This window comes from Pongo abelii, chromosome 9 (assembly GCF_028885655.2).
Source record: "Pongo abelii isolate AG06213 chromosome 9, NHGRI_mPonAbe1-v2.0_pri, whole genome shotgun sequence".
NCBI classification, from domain to species: domain Eukaryota; kingdom Metazoa; phylum Chordata; class Mammalia; order Primates; family Hominidae; genus Pongo; species Pongo abelii.
In genome coordinates, this window is record NC_071994.2 from 124,656,888 (window position 1) to 124,676,202 (window position 19,315).

General features: G+C 46.6%; 1 protein-coding gene and 1 long non-coding RNA gene across 4 annotated transcripts in view; one reads left to right on the top strand and one right to left on the bottom strand.

Moving 5' to 3' along the window:
* Window positions 1-4,926: 4,926 nt before the first annotated feature.
* LOC134762107 (uncharacterized) lies at window positions 4,927-14,656 on the bottom strand. Its single transcript, XR_010141754.1, has 3 exons — window positions 14,581-14,656; window positions 11,598-11,801; window positions 4,927-5,588 (listed from the first exon to the last, which is right to left on the bottom strand). It is a non-coding gene; the product is annotated as an uncharacterized LOC134762107 (long non-coding RNA).
* The window catches only part of SORL1 (sortilin related receptor 1), a 181,017-nt gene continuing 175,828 nt past the window's right edge, over window positions 14,127-19,315 (top strand). For 2 of the 3 annotated variants that reach the window (XM_024255047.3, XM_063728239.1), the window contains exon 1: window positions 14,127-14,522. In XM_024255047.3, coding sequence (XP_024110815.2) covers window positions 14,238-14,522 — 285 coding nt within the window. In that variant the 5' untranslated portion in view covers window positions 14,127-14,237. Of the gene's footprint in view, window positions 14,523-14,642; window positions 14,735-19,315 lie in introns of those variants that run through there. The other variant, XM_054525270.1, reaches the window with a different exon arrangement.

Sequence of the window (19,315 nt, forward strand, 5' to 3'; positions counted from 1 at the left end):
CGTGGCCCACCCTCCCTCTACATTCTCACAGGCAATGACTATTCTGATTTCTATTTCCATAGATGTGTTTTTCCTGTTGCTAGACTTCACATAAGTGGAGTCATTCATTGTGTGTACTCTTTTGTGTCTGGTGCTTCTCATTTAACGTAATATTGTTGAGATTCATCTACATTGTTGTATGCATTAATAGTTTGTTCCTTTTTATTGTGGGGCAATATCTCACAGTATGAAAAATCTCAATTTATCTCTTTAGTCTATTGATAGACATTGGCATTGTTTCCAAAGTCTGGCTTTTAGAAATAAAGCCACGGCCGGGTGCGGTGGCTCACGCCTGTAATCCCAGTACTTTGGGAGGCCGAGGCAGGTGGATCACAAGATCAGGAATTCGAGACCAGCCTGGCCAATATGGCGAAACCCCACCTCTACTAAAAATACAAAAGTTAGCCAAGTGTGGTGGCGCGTGCCTGTAGTCCCAGCTACCCGGGAGGCTGAGGCACAAGAATTGCTTGAGCCCGGGAGGTGGAGGTTGCAGTGAGCTGAGACGACGGCGCCACTGCACTCCAGCCTGGGCTACAGAGCGAGACTCTGTTTCAACAACAACAACAACAACAACAACAACAACAACAGAAATAAAGCCACAGCCAGGCGCTGTGGCTTATGCCTGTAATCCCAACACTTTGGGAGGCCGAGGCAGGCGGATCACAAGGTCAGGAGTTCGAGACCAGCCTGGCCAATGTGGCGAAACCCCATCTCTACTAAAAATGCAGAAATTAGCCAGGTGTGGTGGCGTGTGCCTGTAGTCCCAGCTACTCGGGAGGCTGAGGTACAAGAATTGCTTGAACCCGGGAGGCGGAGGTTGCAGTGAGCTGAGATGGCGCCATTGCACTCCAGCCTGGGTGACAGAGCGAGACTCTGTTTCAACAAAAACAACAACAACAACAACAAAAGAAATAAAGCTACAATGAATATTCTTATCCAACTTTTTTTGTAGACATATAATTTCATTTCTTTTGGAATTTTTAGATCACATGATAGGTGAATATTTATGAGAAAATGCCAGTTTTCCAAATGACTCTACCATTTTATACTTTTGCTGGCCATGCATAAAACATCCTGCTGCTTCACAGCCTCTCTAACATTTGGTACTGTTAAAATTTTTAAATTTTAACCATTCTGGCGGGTGTGTAGTGGTATCCCATTGCATTTTCAATCTGCACTTCCCTGACGACCAACAATGCTGAGCATCTTTTTTATGTTCTCATTGGCCATGCATACATTCTCTTTTATGCGGTGTTTGTCTAAGTCTTTTGCTTGTTTAGAAAAATTGATTGTCCTTTTATTATTGATTTGTAAGAGTCCTTTGTACATTCTGTTTACGAGTCCTTTGGCACCATGGAGAATATTTCCACTTTGGAGCCAGACACCCAAGGGGTTTGAATCTTGGCTCTGTCTGTATATCTTCTACGAGTAACTCAATGTCTCTGATCTTCAACAGCTTTGTCAGTAAAATAAAAATAATTCTCACCATACAGGATTGCTTTGAGAATCTGAGAGAGCACAAATACAGCACTGAGTTCAGATCCAATCCTGGCACATAACAGGCACTACAATAACATTTAAAGATGGTGATTATTAATGTAAATGTTTAAAGATAATGGCTGAGTTGGCCCTCTGCTAAATCTCCTCTATTCTAAGTTAAGTATTTCATTTCTTCAACTTTTGTATAAAACATGATTTCCAGACATTGCTGCCACAAGTTATATTTGAATTTTTTAAAAATCAGTAAGACAAGGGCATTGGCCAATCAGAATGGACACAGGCCATTGGGCTGGATGAGAGTCTAGGAGGCCCCTAGTGGACCAGACATTAATTAATCTTTTAGTTACTGGATCCTGGGAGAAGTTCACAGTGTTCTGGGTGGGGAGGCATGGTGCCTGGGACAGTGGGATTTGGTAGTGCTCAGGAGCTTGCCGGGGCTCAGAGAATGATACCCCAGGGTGGGCATGGTGGCTCATGCCTGTAATCTCAGCACTTTGGGAGGCCGAGGCTCCCAAAGGTAGATCACTTGAGGTCAGGAGTTTGAGACCAGCCTGGCCAACATGGTGAAACCCTGTCTCTACTAAAAGTATAAGAATTAGCTGGGCATGATGGTACATGGCCTGTAATTCCAGCTACTCAGGAGGCTGAAGCAAGAGAATTGCTTGAACCCAGGAGGCGGAGGTTACAGTGAGCCTAGAGCATGCCACTGCACTCCAGCCTGGGCGACAGAGCGAGACCCTGTCTCTAAATAAATAAATAAATAAACAAACAAATAAAAAACGTCAGAGGGCCAGAGGATGGCATGCTGAGACTTTGAACTAAAGAAGATGGGAAAGCCCCACCAGCAGCTTCAGAAACAAGTTCTCTCTGACTTTGTCTTGCCCTCCTGTCTCTTGTCCCTCTTTCTCTCCTGACTCATAGAAACCAGAATTCCTCTTTCCCAAGGTGGGTCACAGAAACTAGAATTTCTTTCTCCCAAAGCAAGCCATGAGCCTGGAAAGATCACACTCTCCCTTAATACTTCTTTTTTGAAGACCTTCATTCAAGAGGGGTCCCGTTCCATACTCAGGAGGAAGGAGGTCAAGAAGAATCTGAACAGACAAGACTTGCTGGGGTTCCCTTCTCAGTCTATTACTATTAGATTATACCCTTTTGTCCAGTCACATTTCTATGTAGCTGTCCATTCTTCATCAAACCTAACCAAGAAAGTAGACAGTCTTCCCTAGGTCTTTGGGTCTTCATTTCTGAAGGCTCTTATGTCACATAAAATTATGATTAAATACGGTTATGCTTTTCTCTTGCTAACTTGTCTTTTGTTATAGGAGTGTTGGCTGTGGCTCTTATGATGGGTGAGGAAAGGAATCACTCCTTTTCTGCCCCTACTGGCTGCAGAAGTAATTATTTACCAACGGAGATCTAAGTATTTCAACGTTTTAGAAGCGAGCCCCAGTAACAGAGCTTGCCTACTAATTTTTAGGCCCATTCTCTTCATTATTACGTTCTGATTTTGGAAATAACTACTGGTTGTTCTTGGTATTGTTTTCCACTTCTTCTAAAGGGAAAATAACCCTTGATTTGTAAGTGGGTACATGAATGCTTAGAATAAGGCCTCTGTTGGCCAGGCGCTGTGGCTCACGCCTGTAATCCCAGCACTTTGGGAGGCCGAGGCGGGCGGATCATGAGGTCAGGAGATTGAGACCATCCTGGCTAACACAGTGAAACCTCATCTCTACTGAAAATACAAAAAAAAAAAAAAAAAAAAAATTAGCCGGGCGTGGTGATGGGTGCCTGCAGTCCCAGCTACTCAGGAGGCTGAGGCAGGAGAATGGCGAGAACCTGGGATGCAGAACTTGCAGTGAGCCAAGATTGCGCCACTGCACTCCAGCCTGGGTGACAGAGCGAGACTCTGTCTCAAAAAAAAAAAAAAAAAGAATAAGGCCTCTATTTCCCAGCATCCCTTGCAGGTAGGTGTACCATGAGACTAAGTTCTGGCAAATGGGATGTGAGCAGAAATGATGTGTATGAACTGGCTTGTGCCCTTTCTCCTTCCCACTGGCCGCCTTGAGGATGTTCTGGTGAGCCATTGTGGATCATACAGACAAAGGAGGCACCCTGGGATGGCACAGCAATGAGACAGAAGGAGCCTGAACTCCCAACAGCTGCATGGAGCTACAGCAGAGACACCATCTAATGTGTGGGAAAAACACACTTTTGTCTTGTGTAAGCCGCCATTATTTTGGGTCTCTGTGGCATGCAGCTAAAGTTTTATCCCAACTAATCCACTGATCCTAAAAACCCATGTGCCACTACCCCTACTCTTACCCTAGTTTTCCAACAGGAGCACTTAGTAACATATTGCAATTGACCTAGATAAGTTTATTCATGACCAATCATTAGTTATTTTTGATAGACAGAGTAGCTGCCAAGTTGGAGCACGTAAGGTTTAGTTAATCCTTCACAACCTCACTGCCAGATTTTAATGATAGCAAACCTTGTACCAGATTCTGCTATACAGGCAGATGTTTATTAAGTAAATATTTATTAGCAACAAGGCATAGGAAGTCTCTCAGCTCTCTTTTAGGTGCTTTCATTGCACCTTACTTGAATGTGCTTTACTAGATGCAGATGTGACATTCCAGAGTCGGCATTCAGTTAAACTTATGGTTGGTAACAAGCAACTAGAATCCTTAAACCCAAGGACACAGGAAGAACTAGGGATTAAGACTCAATTGGGGCTGGGCACAGTGGCTCACACTTGTAATCCCAGCACTTTGGAAAGCCTAGGTGGGTGGACTGTTTGAGGTCAGGAGTTCAGGACCAGCCTGGGCAACATGGCGAAACCCCGTCTCTACTAAAAATACAAAAATTAGCTGGGCGTGGTGGCGCGCACCTGTGGTCCCAGCTACTCAGGAGGCTGAGGCAGGAGAATCGCTTGAACCTGGGAGGCGGAGGTTGAAGTGAGCTGAGATGGTACCACTATATTCCAGCCTGGGCAACAGAGTGAGGCTCTGTCTCTCTCTTTTATTTATTTATTAATTTTTTTTTTTGAGACAGAGTCTTGCTCTGTCGTCCAGGCTGGAGTGCAGTGGTGTGATCTTGGCTCACTTCAAGCTCCGCCTCCCAGGTTCACGCCATTGTCCTGCCTCAGCCTCCTGAGTAGCTGGGACTACAGGCGCCCACCACCACGCCTGGCTAATTTTTTGTATTTTTAGTAGAGTCGGGGTTTCACCGTGTTAGCCAGGATGGTCTTGATCTCCTGACCTCGTGATCCGCCCGTCTCGGCCTCCCAAAGTGCTGGGATTACAGGCGTGAGTCACCGCGCCCAGCCGAGGCTCTGTCTCAAAAACAAACAAACAAAAAACTCAACTGGCATCTCTGAGGCTAGAGGACATGAAGATGCGGGATGGAAAAGAGTGTCTATAAAATATTTTTGACAAGCCATATGTCTTGAATACTTCTGACTTTACTAATGACAGCCCATTTCTAATACTTATTAATCTAACTAACAAGCTACTAATGAAGATTCATTCTCAACATTTGTTATGCTAATTAGTAAAAAATCACTTGTATTGATTGAGATTTAGAGCTACCCAGGAGCTAGCATTGGACTTTCTAGTGCTAGCTGACCACGCTTGAGGCATGAATTCCTGATTAGGACAAATGACTGCCCCAGGTTGCTGGCCAAACAAACACAGTAAAATCTGGCTGTCTACAGTGGCATATCTAAAATAAATTCTCACAATGCCATGTCAAACAGACAAGAACCTAAGCATGAATATTCCCACTGAAGGAAAGGCCATGGTTTTATACCACTCTCCTATTCCATTGATGTTGGAAGCTTTTCCTTATTCATAGTTGCTATATTGTCTGTAGTAGATTTTAAATACTTCAATATAAACAGAGTCATGTATATGTGTATAAATTAACTTTAATCCATGCTGGGGGTGTAGAGTTCACATTTGAAGGGACTTCATCAGAAATTCATGCTCTAAATGTGATCGGCACTTGAAGCATCCTGGTCAGGAATTCAAGCTTTTCAGGGAGCTGCGCTGAGAACATCATGTACATTTGGATCAGAAGGTGTATAAATTAGCATAAGGAATATTAGTTATTATTTTTCATTGGTGAAATTAGCGCTGCTCAAGAAACATAGCTGGAGTGGGCTTGCTTGGGCAAGATGTAAGAATCCAGCAGACCCAGCAGGCTGATTCCTCCTCCAGAGCTGTTGAATTCATCTGGTCTTTTGTCTCTTCACTTAAAGGGAAACTGTTCCCTGATTTGACCAGGAGTTTGGTGGATCCTGGCCTCAGAACATTGCTCCATCTGTTTGGGGTCTAGGTTCTCCCGTAAGGGTTTTAGGGGTGCCCTGAGCCTTCTGGTACAGGATGTGTGATGGCCTCTAGCCTGCTTGCTAAGAAATGTGTGTGTGCGTGCGTGTGTGTGTGTGTGTGTGTCTGTGCATCAGCGAGAGAGAGAGAGAGAGAGAGAGAGAAACCTGGTTTAATTTATAAAAACTAATCTCAGTTTTTATAGCAACATATCACCTGGTAGTGAGGTTGAAGGGACATGTACAAACCTGAATAAAAACCCAACAATTGCTGAATGGCCAAATTGATTTACCAACAATACCTAACCCGAGCTTTGCTCAATAACAGTAGGCATCATTCGCTAAACAAGTTTTATGTGCCAGGCATTCACTTTCTAAACCATTGACATGTAAAATCTCAATTAATCCTTTAAACCTGCAGATGTAGGTAATTCATATTTACCTACGGATGAAGAAACTTAGGCTCTGAGAAGGTGCCTGAGCAGATCCAGCAGGTCTGTGGCAGAGCCAGATATAAACCCAGGTGAGTGGGCTTCTGACGTCACGCCTCTAGTACTTTACACTGCACATGGACGCAGGTTAAGCCCATTTCAATCTCTGGTTCCATTTTAGGTGATTAAATGATCTGGGCAAGATTAAATTATGAGGTGGAAGAGGGGCGGAAGGGTGGACAGGATCTGACTTCAGTGGGCAGGATAAAAAAAATGAGGACACAGTGGGTGTCCCCCTGCTGGGAGGCATCCAAGACAGATGGGGGAGCAGGAACCACACTCCACGGTTGGCAGACTGTAAAGTATTCCATGGCGTCATTATCACAGAATAGCAGCCTTTTAGAATTAAGAATAGTCTTAATTTGCGCTGTGTTGGGTTTTTCATTTACATAATGTTAGATTTCAAAGAAAATTCATACACAAAACTCACTGCTAATTTAGCACCGAAGCTTCTGTTGAAATAACCATTGAAAAGGAACGAATTTTTCACTCACCTCTTTGCTTAGGTGGTTGGGCAGTTTGAAAATTTGCCTCCGAGCAGGTCTGTTGGTATGAACCAAACTCTAATCGCTGTTTCAATAATTTATATGGTGTGAAGGATTTAATGTAATTTGTTTAAGGGCTCTGAGAAAATGTATTCTTTTATGTGGAGCCTCATTAAAAGCACTTGCAGTTTTGAGTCTGGTGGGAATGATGATTTTAACAGGTGTTAATTCAGCTGATGACACCACGTAAAATTTCCAGGGTGATGGATTTAGAGAAGGCGCACAGTGAGAGGTATGATCTGTCACACCCTCTGGGAGATTATATGCATGATACACAGGTCCTCCCACTTCTCCTGAGCTGTAGCAGGAGATGGGCAAAAGTGGCATTTGGAACAAGTGTTGTGGCCCTGGTGAAACAGGTGCTGGAAGAAGCGCTTCTCAGAACCCCTGGCTGCACGGCCTCCACAGATCCCTGCACCACAGTGCTGAAAGGGACGAGCTAGGTGCTCCACCCGAGCTTGTGCTGTCCCCACAGGTCTCCTTTGGTATCTCTCTCCATTGGCCTTCCCAGCCTCCCATAGCAGGCACCACCCCACCTACTTGTTCCCACACCCTACCTTGCCGCCACTCTACCCTGAAACCTTTCCTCCTTCTCCTCAGACGCTGAAAATAACTTCCTGCTTCCTCCTGGAACCAGAGCACTTTAGCCTTCTCCACTTGTCCCGTCCCAACTACCACACACACACCTGAAACCACAGCTCAAAACGTCTTATTCTCCAGAGAGTTTGCCTATCACCCTCCCCAAAGCCAGTACTCATCTTTTTTCCCCCCAAGACAGAATTCTTTTTGTATTTACATATTTCTGCTAGTTTCATGTTTATCTTTCTTCTCTTTCTCAAGTTCCTTGCAGTTAGTGGCTGTGTCCTTTATAGGCATTTGAACCTATTATTGGGCAGATGATGACTAGGACATGCATGAAAATATGTTGCAGGGAAAAGACTCCCTTCTTGCTTAGGCTGGCTGCCCTGGTGCTGACAGGCGCTCAGAGGCCTCTCTGCCATTCTTTGGAGTGAAAGCTAGAATGGAAAATTCAGTCTCCCCAGAGCATTGATTCAAAATTGTTCCTCCTTCCAGAACCAACTGCCGAAGGGTGTGAGGAGCGGGGGTGGGGGTAATTCCCTCTCACCACTCCCTTCACTTTTATTTCAATTCTGTAGGATCTAGTTGGTCTCTGTTAAGTACAAGACAGGGGAATAGACTCCAAGACATCATTACAATTTAGAAAAGGAGATAAGTACCAAAATGGTTGCTCTAATGGAAGGCAGAACACGATCAACATCTCAAAAGAGGCCTAAAGCAAGTTTCAGGGCCTCTAGGGGTGGTTGGGGGAAATCCAGGAAGAGGTCAAGAAGTGGCCTTTTAGTTAATGAATAAACAAGGCCAGAGGGGAGAGCATTTCCATCTGTTCTGACTGGAAAAGGGGTCCGGGGGATCCTAGGTTTCTGTTAGACTGTATCTAGGAGAAGGCCGGGCATGGTGGCTCATGCCTGTAATCCCAGCACTTTGGGAGGCTGAGGTGGGCGGATCACCTGAGGTCAGGAGTTTGAGACCAGCCTGGGCAACATGGTGAAACCCTGTCTCTACTAAAGATACAAAAATTAGCCAGGTGTGATGGCACATGCCTGTAATCCCAGCTGCTCGGGAGGCTGAGGCAGGAGAATCATTTGAACTCAGGGGATGGAGGTTGCAGTGAGCTGAGATCGCATTACTGTACTCCAGCCTGGGTGACAGAAACTCTGTCTTAAAAGAAAAAAAAAAAAAAAAAGGAAAGTATCCAGGAGAGGTGGGCCAAAAAGCTAGTCTGACTGTCTGCTTTCCCTGTCTTGCTGGCCCTAAGAGAGTGCAGAGGCATCTGCTGAAATAAAGCATCACATTTCGACTGTGCTGTGTCCAAGCTGATTGGTCACATCCCTAGGCTCGTCTGTGCCTAACGCATGCATCCCCAGTGAATGTACTGCAAAGGCCTCAAGGGAAGAAGATACAAGCCTTGATATGTAATTACACAGGGATTTTCAAATAATCTTCAGCTTAAGTTCCTCTCATTCACTTCAAACCCAGGAGGGGGAGTCCTACTCCTCTATATTCCCAGGGAAAGAGGTAATTTCCTAGGGACCCTCAGCAACCCATTGTCTTATGTCAGAAGGTTTGTCCTTGGGTCTACATAATCATAAGAAACTTCTAGGTTCCCACTTCACACACTTTGTGAGAAAGGTCTAAATGTTTTCTTGTTATAGAAGTTCAGGAAGTTGAGTTACTTAGGGATGAAGGCCAGAGAAGGGTAAACAGTGGAATCAAAACTTGAGGACTTTTTTTTTTTTGAGACAGGGTCCCTCTCTGTCACCCAGGCTGGAGTGCAGTGGTGCGATCTCAGCTCACTGCAGCCCTGACCTCCTGGGCTCAAGCGATCCTCCCCACTCAGCTTCCTAAGTAGCTGGGACTACAGGCATGTGCTACCATGCCTGGCTCATGTTTGTATTTTTTGTAGAGGTGGGGTTTTGACACATTGCCCAGGCTGGTCTTGAACTCCTGGGTTCAAATGATCCTCCCGCCTTGGCCTCCGTAAGTGCTGGGATTAAGGGCATAAGTCACTGTGCCTGTCCGAGGGACCTTCTAAAACTCACGCTCTCTCACAGGTTTTGAAACACATTGGAAACCAAATCCCTCACTAAATTCATCTCCTAGAAAAGTATAGAAAACAGGACTGGACTTGTGAGCTTTGTAACTGTAACATTACTGCTAACTTGTCCCAGTCAGGGCGTGAGGGTCAAGCAGATGTAGCATCTCACCTAGGCTAGGTACCTGGGAAGGGAGACAGCGCTGATTAAGGCAGGGCTGAGTTGTGAAGGAGGTGAGGCCTAGAGCCACTCCCTTTCCTTCTTTCTGCCCTGGTTCCCACTGTTCCACTATATCCAGGACTTGAAATACCAGCTCTTCTCTTCCTAAGGGAGGTATCAGATGTGGCAGAAAAAGGGAGACTGGGTTCAAATTTATCCCTTACTAACAGTAAGTTAGCAAGCCTGTTTAACTTTAGGCAAAGCAAATAGTCTTCCTTTCTGAATTTCAATGCTTAAGGTCTGTAAAATGGGGGTGACAATAATTCTCGCTTTGGCCCACTTCAAAGGGTTGCTGTGCGATGGAATGAGATAGATAATGCTGTTATAATGTTATGCAAATGTAAATCACTGCTATGCAAAATAAGTTACTGCTATTTCCAGAAGCTCCTCTTTGGATTTAATTTAATCAAGAGTGAGAATATAAGTTACTTATTCTATGCTCTGAGTGCATTTGTATTTTAAACCTCATCAATTATCTTGGATGCTTTCCTAACTGAAGTAGATTTTGGCAACAGCAGGAGAAGGAGTTATTTCTTTGGGGGCAGGCGGGTACTTCTATTTTGCCTGAGCTGGTGAGGTAAATGGTAGTTATTTGGCCAAAGTAACATGGAAGAGGGAACAATGTTTACTATCCTAAGGGCAGGGAAGTCCCTTTTCTGCTTTCATGACTCTGGTCTGGTTGCGTGACTCAGAGAGGCCTGCTTTGGGGGAGAAAACGAGGTGGGAAGCAGATGGTGATAAGAAAAGATCTGAGATTCAACTACCTTGGCCCCTTAACCAACCATTGCCACCAGGACAAAGGTGGTGTCACCTCTCACCTTCATTTAAATGCATGCATCCTATAAATATCATTGAGTGCCACCATGTGCCAAGTGTATGCTGGGCACTGGGCATCTAGACTTGAATGAGATAGACTGGTTTTGTCATTCTGCTGCTCGTAGATTAAGAGGAAGATGGAGATTAAGCAAGTGACCAGAGAGGAAGTATCAAAGGCTACAGGGGACTAGAGCCTTAGAGTGAGGGCTGTAACCTAGCCTAGGTGCCTAAGGAGGCTGCTCTGAAACCTGAAGGATGAATGGAAGTTGGCCAGCCAGGAGGTGAGCATGTGAGAAGCCCGCAGGAAGAGAAAGAACAGAAAGAAGTCAAATTAGGCTTTGGGGAGTTTTTTCCTCTTCGTGGCTGTCCTTGCTGCTATTTTAAACATGACTCCACCTGGATAAAAATGTGGGACACTGTGACATCTGTGTGTTTGTCCTTTACCTCCATCTCCAGTGGCCTAGGATGGGCAGAAGGACAGAGGAGGGCAGTTTAAAGTCTGACAACAGGCTTAAGACTGTTTTATACACAGCTGTGAGTCTATCATTACATTTCCATGCATGTTGATTTTCGTCATGATGCTGGGCAGCATCTGAGCAAGTGAGCAAGGCCATGCAAGCGGGGACAGAGGGGAATATGGTACTGTCTTCCATCCTGCACCCCAAATTTGATGTTACTTCAGAGGGACAGAGGAAGTGGTAGCTTGTTTACAACCCAGAGCTGGTTTTGAAGCTGAGAGGAACACCTCACTCATATTGCACAATTCAGCTCTAACTCCTGTCCTGGGTGACCTTGCCTGTGGCTGCTCCTATCTCGACCCAGTGGGGGTCCTGAAGGTTTGGGAGTGGTCAGGGCTGAAAGGTGTCTTTTCATTTAACTGATGAAGAAATCAATGTCCAGAGAGGCAAGATGATCAAGACAAAAGATTACATAATAATTTGGTTGCAAAGCCTGGACTAGAATCTATGTCTCTAATGCCACCTGCATGCACTATTTCTCTCTGGAGGCCTTCACACAGATTTGCACATCTATTTCATATACTTACCTCATCTGATACTCTCAGCAGTCCTGTGAGATTGGTAGGGATTAAGATCCCTATTTTACAGATGAGAAAACTGAAGCTCTGAGGAGGTTTGGCCAAGTCCCCATAGCTAGAAAGTCAACCTTCTGGCTCAAAGTTCAGCGTATCTTCCACTGTGTTCTGTAGTTGTGCAGCAGGCACAGTCTTGGGGGGTTGCTGATTATCCACCTGAGAATGGTTTGGAATGTAGATAATGATTAGATAGGAGGGCTTGCAAGGAGTAAATTAACCATGTTTGAATATTCTTACCAATTCTCCAGCATTCAAGTTGCAAATCAACATCAAAATGAGCAAGCAGCTGGCCCTGCCCTACTAGTCCTTCTGTGCAAGGGGCCGTCTGAACCTTAAGCCAGCAGTTTGTGTGGGCAAACAGATCCCCATCTTCAAATCCACACTTAGGAGACTCCTGTCTCTGTTTTCTGCTGGGACTCTGACACTTGCTCTTGTAGAGAAGGTTCTCATTAAATATATGTTGGAAAAACCCCAGTAACTGAATCATCTACAGGATGTTCTCACTTTAGCCATATTCCCTTCATTTTCCTTTGAGGGCTAAATGGGAGTAGAGATATCTTTGCTGCTGGTCCTGAGAGACCATGGGGTTGTCCATTCCTGGTAAGGTGATGCTGACCAGACAGAGCTGATCTAGATGAGGGGTGGGAGGTGACAGTGGTTCAGTGGCTTTCTTGGAGGATGCATGATTGTTTGAATTATTATTTTTAATTGACATATATAAGTATATAATAAATATATATGTTATATATATGAGTTAGAGCTGAATTGCATAATATGAGCAAGGCGTTCCTCTCAGCTTCAAAACCAGCTCTGGGTTGTAAACAAGCTACCACTTCCTCCATCCCTCTGAAATAACATCAAGGTTGGGGTGCAGGATGAAGGCACCCCAATAATATTACACTGGGCACAGTGTGATCTTTTGATACCTGTATACAATGTATAATGAACAAAGCAGGGTAGTTAACACAGAGAATGCATGATTTGCTTGGTGGGGAGAACTGGATGGTTCTGTAATTATGTCGAGATGGACAGAAAGATATCATCTGACTTGGGGAGAAAATCGGGTGTGGGAGGAGGTGGGAGAGTGCAGAACCTGAGGCAGAGGTCCCCAGCAAGTCTGGCATGGGGTAGGGTAGGGTGGCTGCATGCTGGCTTCAGGGAGATAAGGCAAGCTGGCCTGCCTCTGGCAGGTTGTCAGTGGTAGTCCTGGGTGGAGGAGGGGGCTTTGCTAAGCTAACTGAAAAGCACTAGAGTGGGCCGGGGTAGGAATCGGGCTACCGTGGCTTGTTGGAGATGAGAAACATTTTTAGAAAATTGAACTGACCATCCCTTCCTTCCCCTTAACAGCAGTTTGTATGCAGCTATAGAGGTAGTCTCCTTTTCAGCCCTGCTTGCTGTGTCTTTATTCTTATCAAAAACCAGGATCTGAGTCCACAGGGCAGTGAAACATAAAATGAAATAGGAAAGGTTGCAGTAGTACATAGACCTTGGCTGCTTCCACTGACCTGCCGAAAAAATATTTTCCTTGGGCGTACTTAGCAGTTGCATGGCGGAAGTTTTATCTCCTGTGGTTCAGAAAGTTTGGCTCGTCAAGCTGAATGTAGGGTTAAAGTGTGTCCTCCCTCCTCTGTGGGTGTTTGCCTAGCTCCTGGCTGTGGGTTGAAGGGACTGGTAAATGTGTCTATTTTACTGCTGAGGCAGGGTGGCTCAGTCCTTGGTCACCTTGGAGGGATCATAAGCAAGCCGCCGCTGGGGCCGTATGCCACGCACAGGTATTCATGCGTGCGTGCAAGCACACCCTGTATAGCTGTGTAATAATTGTCCAGGTGTGGTGCATTCTTTGTCAGATGTACCCTTGTTTTTACTGCCTCTGTGCAGGATGTTTATTTGCTGTGCTTCAGGCGGGGGCACGTAGCTTGATCAAGGGTAGTTTTTGCTGTGGCCCCTGCGAATAAGTTGTGGTGCCCAGAGTAGATGAAAAACTGTTGAGTTTCCCAACAGAGCGGGTTCATCTGGACTCTTACTTGTTGGTTGCGTTCTAGGAGCTAATTCTGTGGCTCTGGGCTCTTCCCTGGAGGTGGGGATGAGGCCGGGGCCGGGGGAGAGGTGGTCTTGTGGCGGGACTGGGGGCTGTGCACTCAGGAAAGTGGCCACGGTTTAGGACGACCTCGACACGACCCTGTATAGGAGGCAACTAACTCCAGAGAAAACGAGCGAGCCCCACTAACTCTTCATTCCTGCAGGGAGAACAAGGAGGTGTGCCCGCCAGGGAAGGGACGCACTCCCGCCGGCGCTCGCTGCCTTAACTTCCCCATCCCCGTGCCAGGGAGGGGCCGGAGTCGCCGCCGAGGCCGCCGAACGCAGAAAGTGCGCGAAGGGGACGCGCTGCGAGCCTCACACGTGACGGCGCCGCGCCGAACCGAGCGGGACCTGGCGGCAGCGACGGCGGGCGCAGCGGGGCGGCCCGGAGCGGCGCGGGCGGCCTGGAGCCCCGGGAGCGGCGCGCGCGGCCCCGGCCCAGCGGCTCTCCTGGCCTCGCGCTGCACATTCTCTCCTGGCGGCGGCGCCACCTGCGGTAGCGTTCGCCCGAACATGGCGACACGGAGCAGCAGGAGGGAGTCGCGACTCCCGATCCTATTCACCCTGGTCGCACTGCTGCCGCCCGGAGCTCTCTGCGAAGTCTGGACGCAGAGGCTGCACGGCGGCAGCGCGCCCTTGCCCCAGGACCGGGGCTTCCTCGTGGTGCAGGGCGACCCGCGCGAGCTGCGGCTGTGGGCGCGCGGGGATGCCAGGGGGGCGAGCCGCGCTGACGAGAAGCCGCTCCGGAGGAAACGGAGCGCTGCCCTGCAGCCCGAGCCCATCAAGGTGTACGGACAGGTGAGCAGTTTTGCAACCCGCCTCCCTCCAGTTTTTTCCTCTCCCTGCACTTCCTCACCCCCGCATCCATCCGTTGCAGTCGCCTCCTAGGTGCAGGCACCACTGGGGACTTCCCGGCTTGCATTTGTTTTTTTCCTTCACAAGTACAACCGTCAGCACTTGAATCGCATTGATCTTTCCTTCTTCCTGTCGATTTAGTAAACGTATTCCAGGTAACTCGCTGGGTGCAGTGCGTATTACCCCAGGGTGTGTGCAGAGAGATGTAGTTTCCGGCAGGTATAGGAGGGGTGCAGCTTCATTTTACATCTGGATAAAAAACGGGCTTTCTTTAGTGTATCATCAGTTGGCAGTGGAGGCGAGCACCCTGCAGTTGCGGTACACTTACACAGAACAGCACGAGGTGGGGGGTTTCCACACTTAGCATTATTAGCACAATAAAGGTGGGCAAACCTGAAAGCTTGTCGACTATCTCTGTACAGTCAGACAAGAGGTGTGTGTATGTGTGTGCGTGTGTAAGGGCTGAATTTTTAATTTTTAATTTTTGGCGAGGGTGTGAGATGCTCTCCATTCCTTCTTCCCCACCCTTCAAGATGCTGACTCTCCCACCCTCTTCAAGATAACTTTATTTTGGAGAGGAATACCCCTCATGGCACTTGGAGATTTGAAATGACTGCAGGAAATTTGGTGGGCATTATTATTCTATAAGTGATTTATTTTTACCCAGGCAATAGGTTTATTAGATCATAAGTAACATGAATTTCACGTTTATGGTCAGACTTACTGCGAGGAATTGCAGATGGAGTTTGTAGGTTAGGCAGCACTGGCAAAATTAATTTGACCGTGTTATTGCCTCATGAGACTCCCAGTCCTGCAGTTAAGATTGACATCAGCAAAAGTAGAAGGTCGGTGGGGGAGAAAAAGTAGGACCAGAGGAGGTGGTAAATACACTTGTTTTCTAGAGTCAAATTGTTCCTTTTGACTCTAGAAAACCTGAGTTCTGCCTTTTCTCACTAATTTCACTTTAGCCATTTCTTCAGGAAATATAGAGTTAAATGTTCAACCCTTGGATCCAGGACGAACCTTATAAACATATCACCCTATTTTGTCATTTTGTTGGTGAAGAAACTGAAGTGTGGAATGGTGAAGTGACTAGTCCAAGGTCATACCGGGAAGGTGGCCAGCTCTCTAGTTTTTGTCTGCATTGTCTCAGTGACCTTTGCTTGATTGCAGTCACCCTGTCTTTATGCAATGCTGCTTAAATACCTCCTTTCTAAAATAAAATAGATCTGGTATAAAGGGGGAAAGGATAGTGGTGACTGGGTGGGAGCATTGGACTTCCCTCCACTATTGGTCCCTGGGCAAGAATGTGTGCCCCAGGGCATGTAGCTAATGGTGGCCACAGGCTGCAGGAACCTGCATGCTCAGTTCCTCTTGGGCCCAGATCCTTGTCCCCCATCCCCACCCCTATATGACAAATATGTGTGTTAACAAAAAGAAGTCATCAAGGTTTTTGCTCTTAACAGCGACACCAGCATGGGCTGATGGAGGGTGGGAGAAGGAGGAGGAGCGGCCTGCTTCTTCATTGGGCCTCCCCAGTCAGCCCAGCTCTGCTGTGCTCTTGAATCAGCATTCTGGGAACTGGGAGTTGGGGGCTGGTGGGAGACAATCCCTCCCAGTGCTCAGGTCCCCTGAAGCTATAGTTGAGGTTGAGGAAAAAGCTTTCTGGTTTCAAAAATATGTGTACACATGCCATTTCTTTCTTGGGTTTGGTTTATGAAAAGCTCCAGGGGATGTGGGGCAGGTTGGACATGAACTCTGTTCTCATTGGGAGTGACTCCCAAACCCTGGGGTTTTGAGTTTCTGGGCCAGCCAGATTGAGTTTGGTTCAGCTGAAGGATGGAGAACTAGCAGTCAAACTCATAATGAGGAATTCCTAACCGGAGGGTGAGGGATGCAAGGGTGAGATTTTTCTTCTCTGTGGCTGCCTTCCTATGCCATTGTTGCCTCTTGCTCTGAGGTTAATAAGAAGTGGAATTAATTTGAATCTGTAAGGATTTGAGTCAGATAAAAGGAAGAACTTCCCCGTACTGGGCTTTCTGCCACAAGTTCTGTCTGGTGCAGACCCTTCAGAATGCAAGCACAGGTTGGTGACTGAAGGGGTTTGAGGTGCCCCTCTTGGAACCCTGGAGTAACTAACATCTATTTGGAATGATCTTTCTAGCAAGGATGACCATTGCCTCTGTGTTTCCCTGGGGCAGACCTGGTTTCTAAGTTGTCTCTGGTGGTTATGAATAGCACCCCCTTCACTCTCAAAAGTGTCAGGATGTGACAATAAATTATATGGTCCTACTTTTAGCCTTAAGCCAAGTTCCACTTTGTACTCACCGCTTTCCCCTTCAACGTTTAAACCTAAGGAATGGTGATGTTTTCCAACAGTACTGCTTGACTCGAGTGTGGTTCTATGGAGGTGCAGTGGGGTGGGGAATAAAATTTCATTCCCGCTTTTAGGTAATTTACAATTTAAGGAGGAGAGCAAGCAGATGCCGATACAGGCATGTCAATGTACCAGGACGGGAACCAGGAAACGTGGTCACAAGAAACCAGCCACAACTCTACAATGGTGTGATAACGGGCTGTGTGACATGCAGCGCATGGGAGATGGAGAGATAAGGGGTGGTGGGCTCAGACACTGTCCAGCTTCTTGCCCTCTGACCTTTCAGTGAGGTTAAGAGGACACTGGCAGCACAGATTAGGGCTGGAAGCAGAAGCTGCCTGAAGGAAGCAGGCCTAGAGGCGAGGTTAAGGCCACCAGCTTCAGGGAGAAGAGAAGGGAAGGCTTTCCGAGGGGAATACTTGCATCTGAGAAAGAGCCCTGTGGTGGAGTCAATGTCGGTCCTTTTTCCTCTGCTTTGCTAACCTCTTGGGTAAACTAGGCTTGGTTATTTTGACCATTTTCCTCCTCAGTTTCTCTAAGATGAGGAGACTGGCTTCTGCCATGATTACTTAAAGGCACATTTATGATACTGAAATGTGATTGTAGTGATGAAAATAATTTGCTGGTAGATATCAGGACTTTTCTGCCCATGTTCAAGGCTCACGCCTGTAATCCCAGCACTGTGGGAGGCCGAGGCGGGTGGATCACTTGAGGTCAGGAGTTCGAGACCAGCCTGGCCCACATGGGGAAACCCCGTCTCTACTAAAACTACAAAAATTCACTGGGTGTGGTGGCAGATGCCTCTAGTCCTGGCTACTCAAGAGGCTGAGGCGGGAGAATGGCTTGAACCCAGGAGGTGGAGGTTGCAGTGAGCCGAGATCGCGCCACTGCACTCCAGCCTGGGGGACAGAGCGAGACTCCATCTAAAAAAAAAAAAAAAAAAAAAAAAGGCAAAGTTTAGAAGCTGAGCCCCTTCTTAAAAAGGCCAAGTCCAAGAAGTGGGGTTCCCTAATTCATGCCACACTGAATTTCCTCCTGATTTCTCATAAGCTCTGTCTCTCTGCGCCATCATGCCTGCTTTTTCCTCTGCCTGAAATGATCTTCCCCAACTCTCATCCTTGCCTGGGAAGCTCTTATTCCATTCTTTGACATCCAAGAATAGCAATCTCAGGCTATGGTGGGAAGAGTTTCTTCTGAGCTTGGAGGCAGCACTTACTGCCTTCTGTTAGAATTGCTCTACTGTCTCATTGTCCTATTTGCTCCTTGAGGGCATGGATCAAGTTCTCTTGTGTTTCCCTGGCACTTGGGAGGCCCTTAATGAGTATTTGTGGACCAGCCGCACACCTGGAAGAAGAGACGCCCGGAGGGTAGGAAGCACATTCACATTATATAAAACGTATTTATAAGGAGGAATACAGTGAACCCACACATGGATAGTGAAAATGAGTTGGTTCATTCGGTAGTGAGGATGCAAGCGGCATGGCCTACAGATAGTGGAGCCCTGATTTTCCTGTGCTATATGGGAGTTATTTTGAATGAAGAGCTTGGATTCTGTTTTACAGAATCCTCCCTTTTAGGTCTATCATTCTGGTTTATGCTAATGGTATTGTTTTGGGGGAAAAAATCCTTCGGAATGAAGCACAAAGCCTAACAGGATTTACAGGTTTATTTTCCTTCCAACAAGCTCCTCTCTCTTCATAATTCCTACATTTTAGAAGCCAGGGAGTATTCAGTGTCCTGATATGAGACTGGAAATAAAGTGTCTATTACAGCACAAGGTCCTGGGACAAAGGGCCTCCTTTGGGGGTGGAATACTGTTTAGCTTTAGATCTCTTTTGAGTAGATTCTTCCATGATACACTTGCTTGGGAAAGAATTGGCTGGTTGATTCTGAAGTTAGAATGTTTGACCTGTGTGCTTCCAGAATAAGATGAGAAGGCAAAGAATGTGCTGCTTCAGGTTGGCTTTTATGTAGCTGAAGAGTTGCTTGGGGCCTTGGGTTGGCTCAATAAGGGATGTGACCTTGAAAAACTCTTCCTGGTTCCACTTGGCATCTTTTCTTAGGGAGCTCTGTGCCCAGTCTCTGGCCACTTTTAGTTCATAAATAGCTTGCATGGTTAGAGGCACAGAAGGTGGAGGCTTTGAGAGGTGGAAGGAATGGAGAAAAGGGGTAGGTGAGAAGAGTAAGGAAGTGGAATTTCAAGGGATGAAATAAAAAGCTGTCTGATTAGGTAGTGCATGTTTACAAAACAAAATTTGTACAAAAGAGTATGTGGTAACAAATTTCCTTCCCTCTCATGCCCCCTGTTCACCCAGAGCTCCTTCCCGGGTGGCATCCATTGTTATCAGTATTTTTGTAT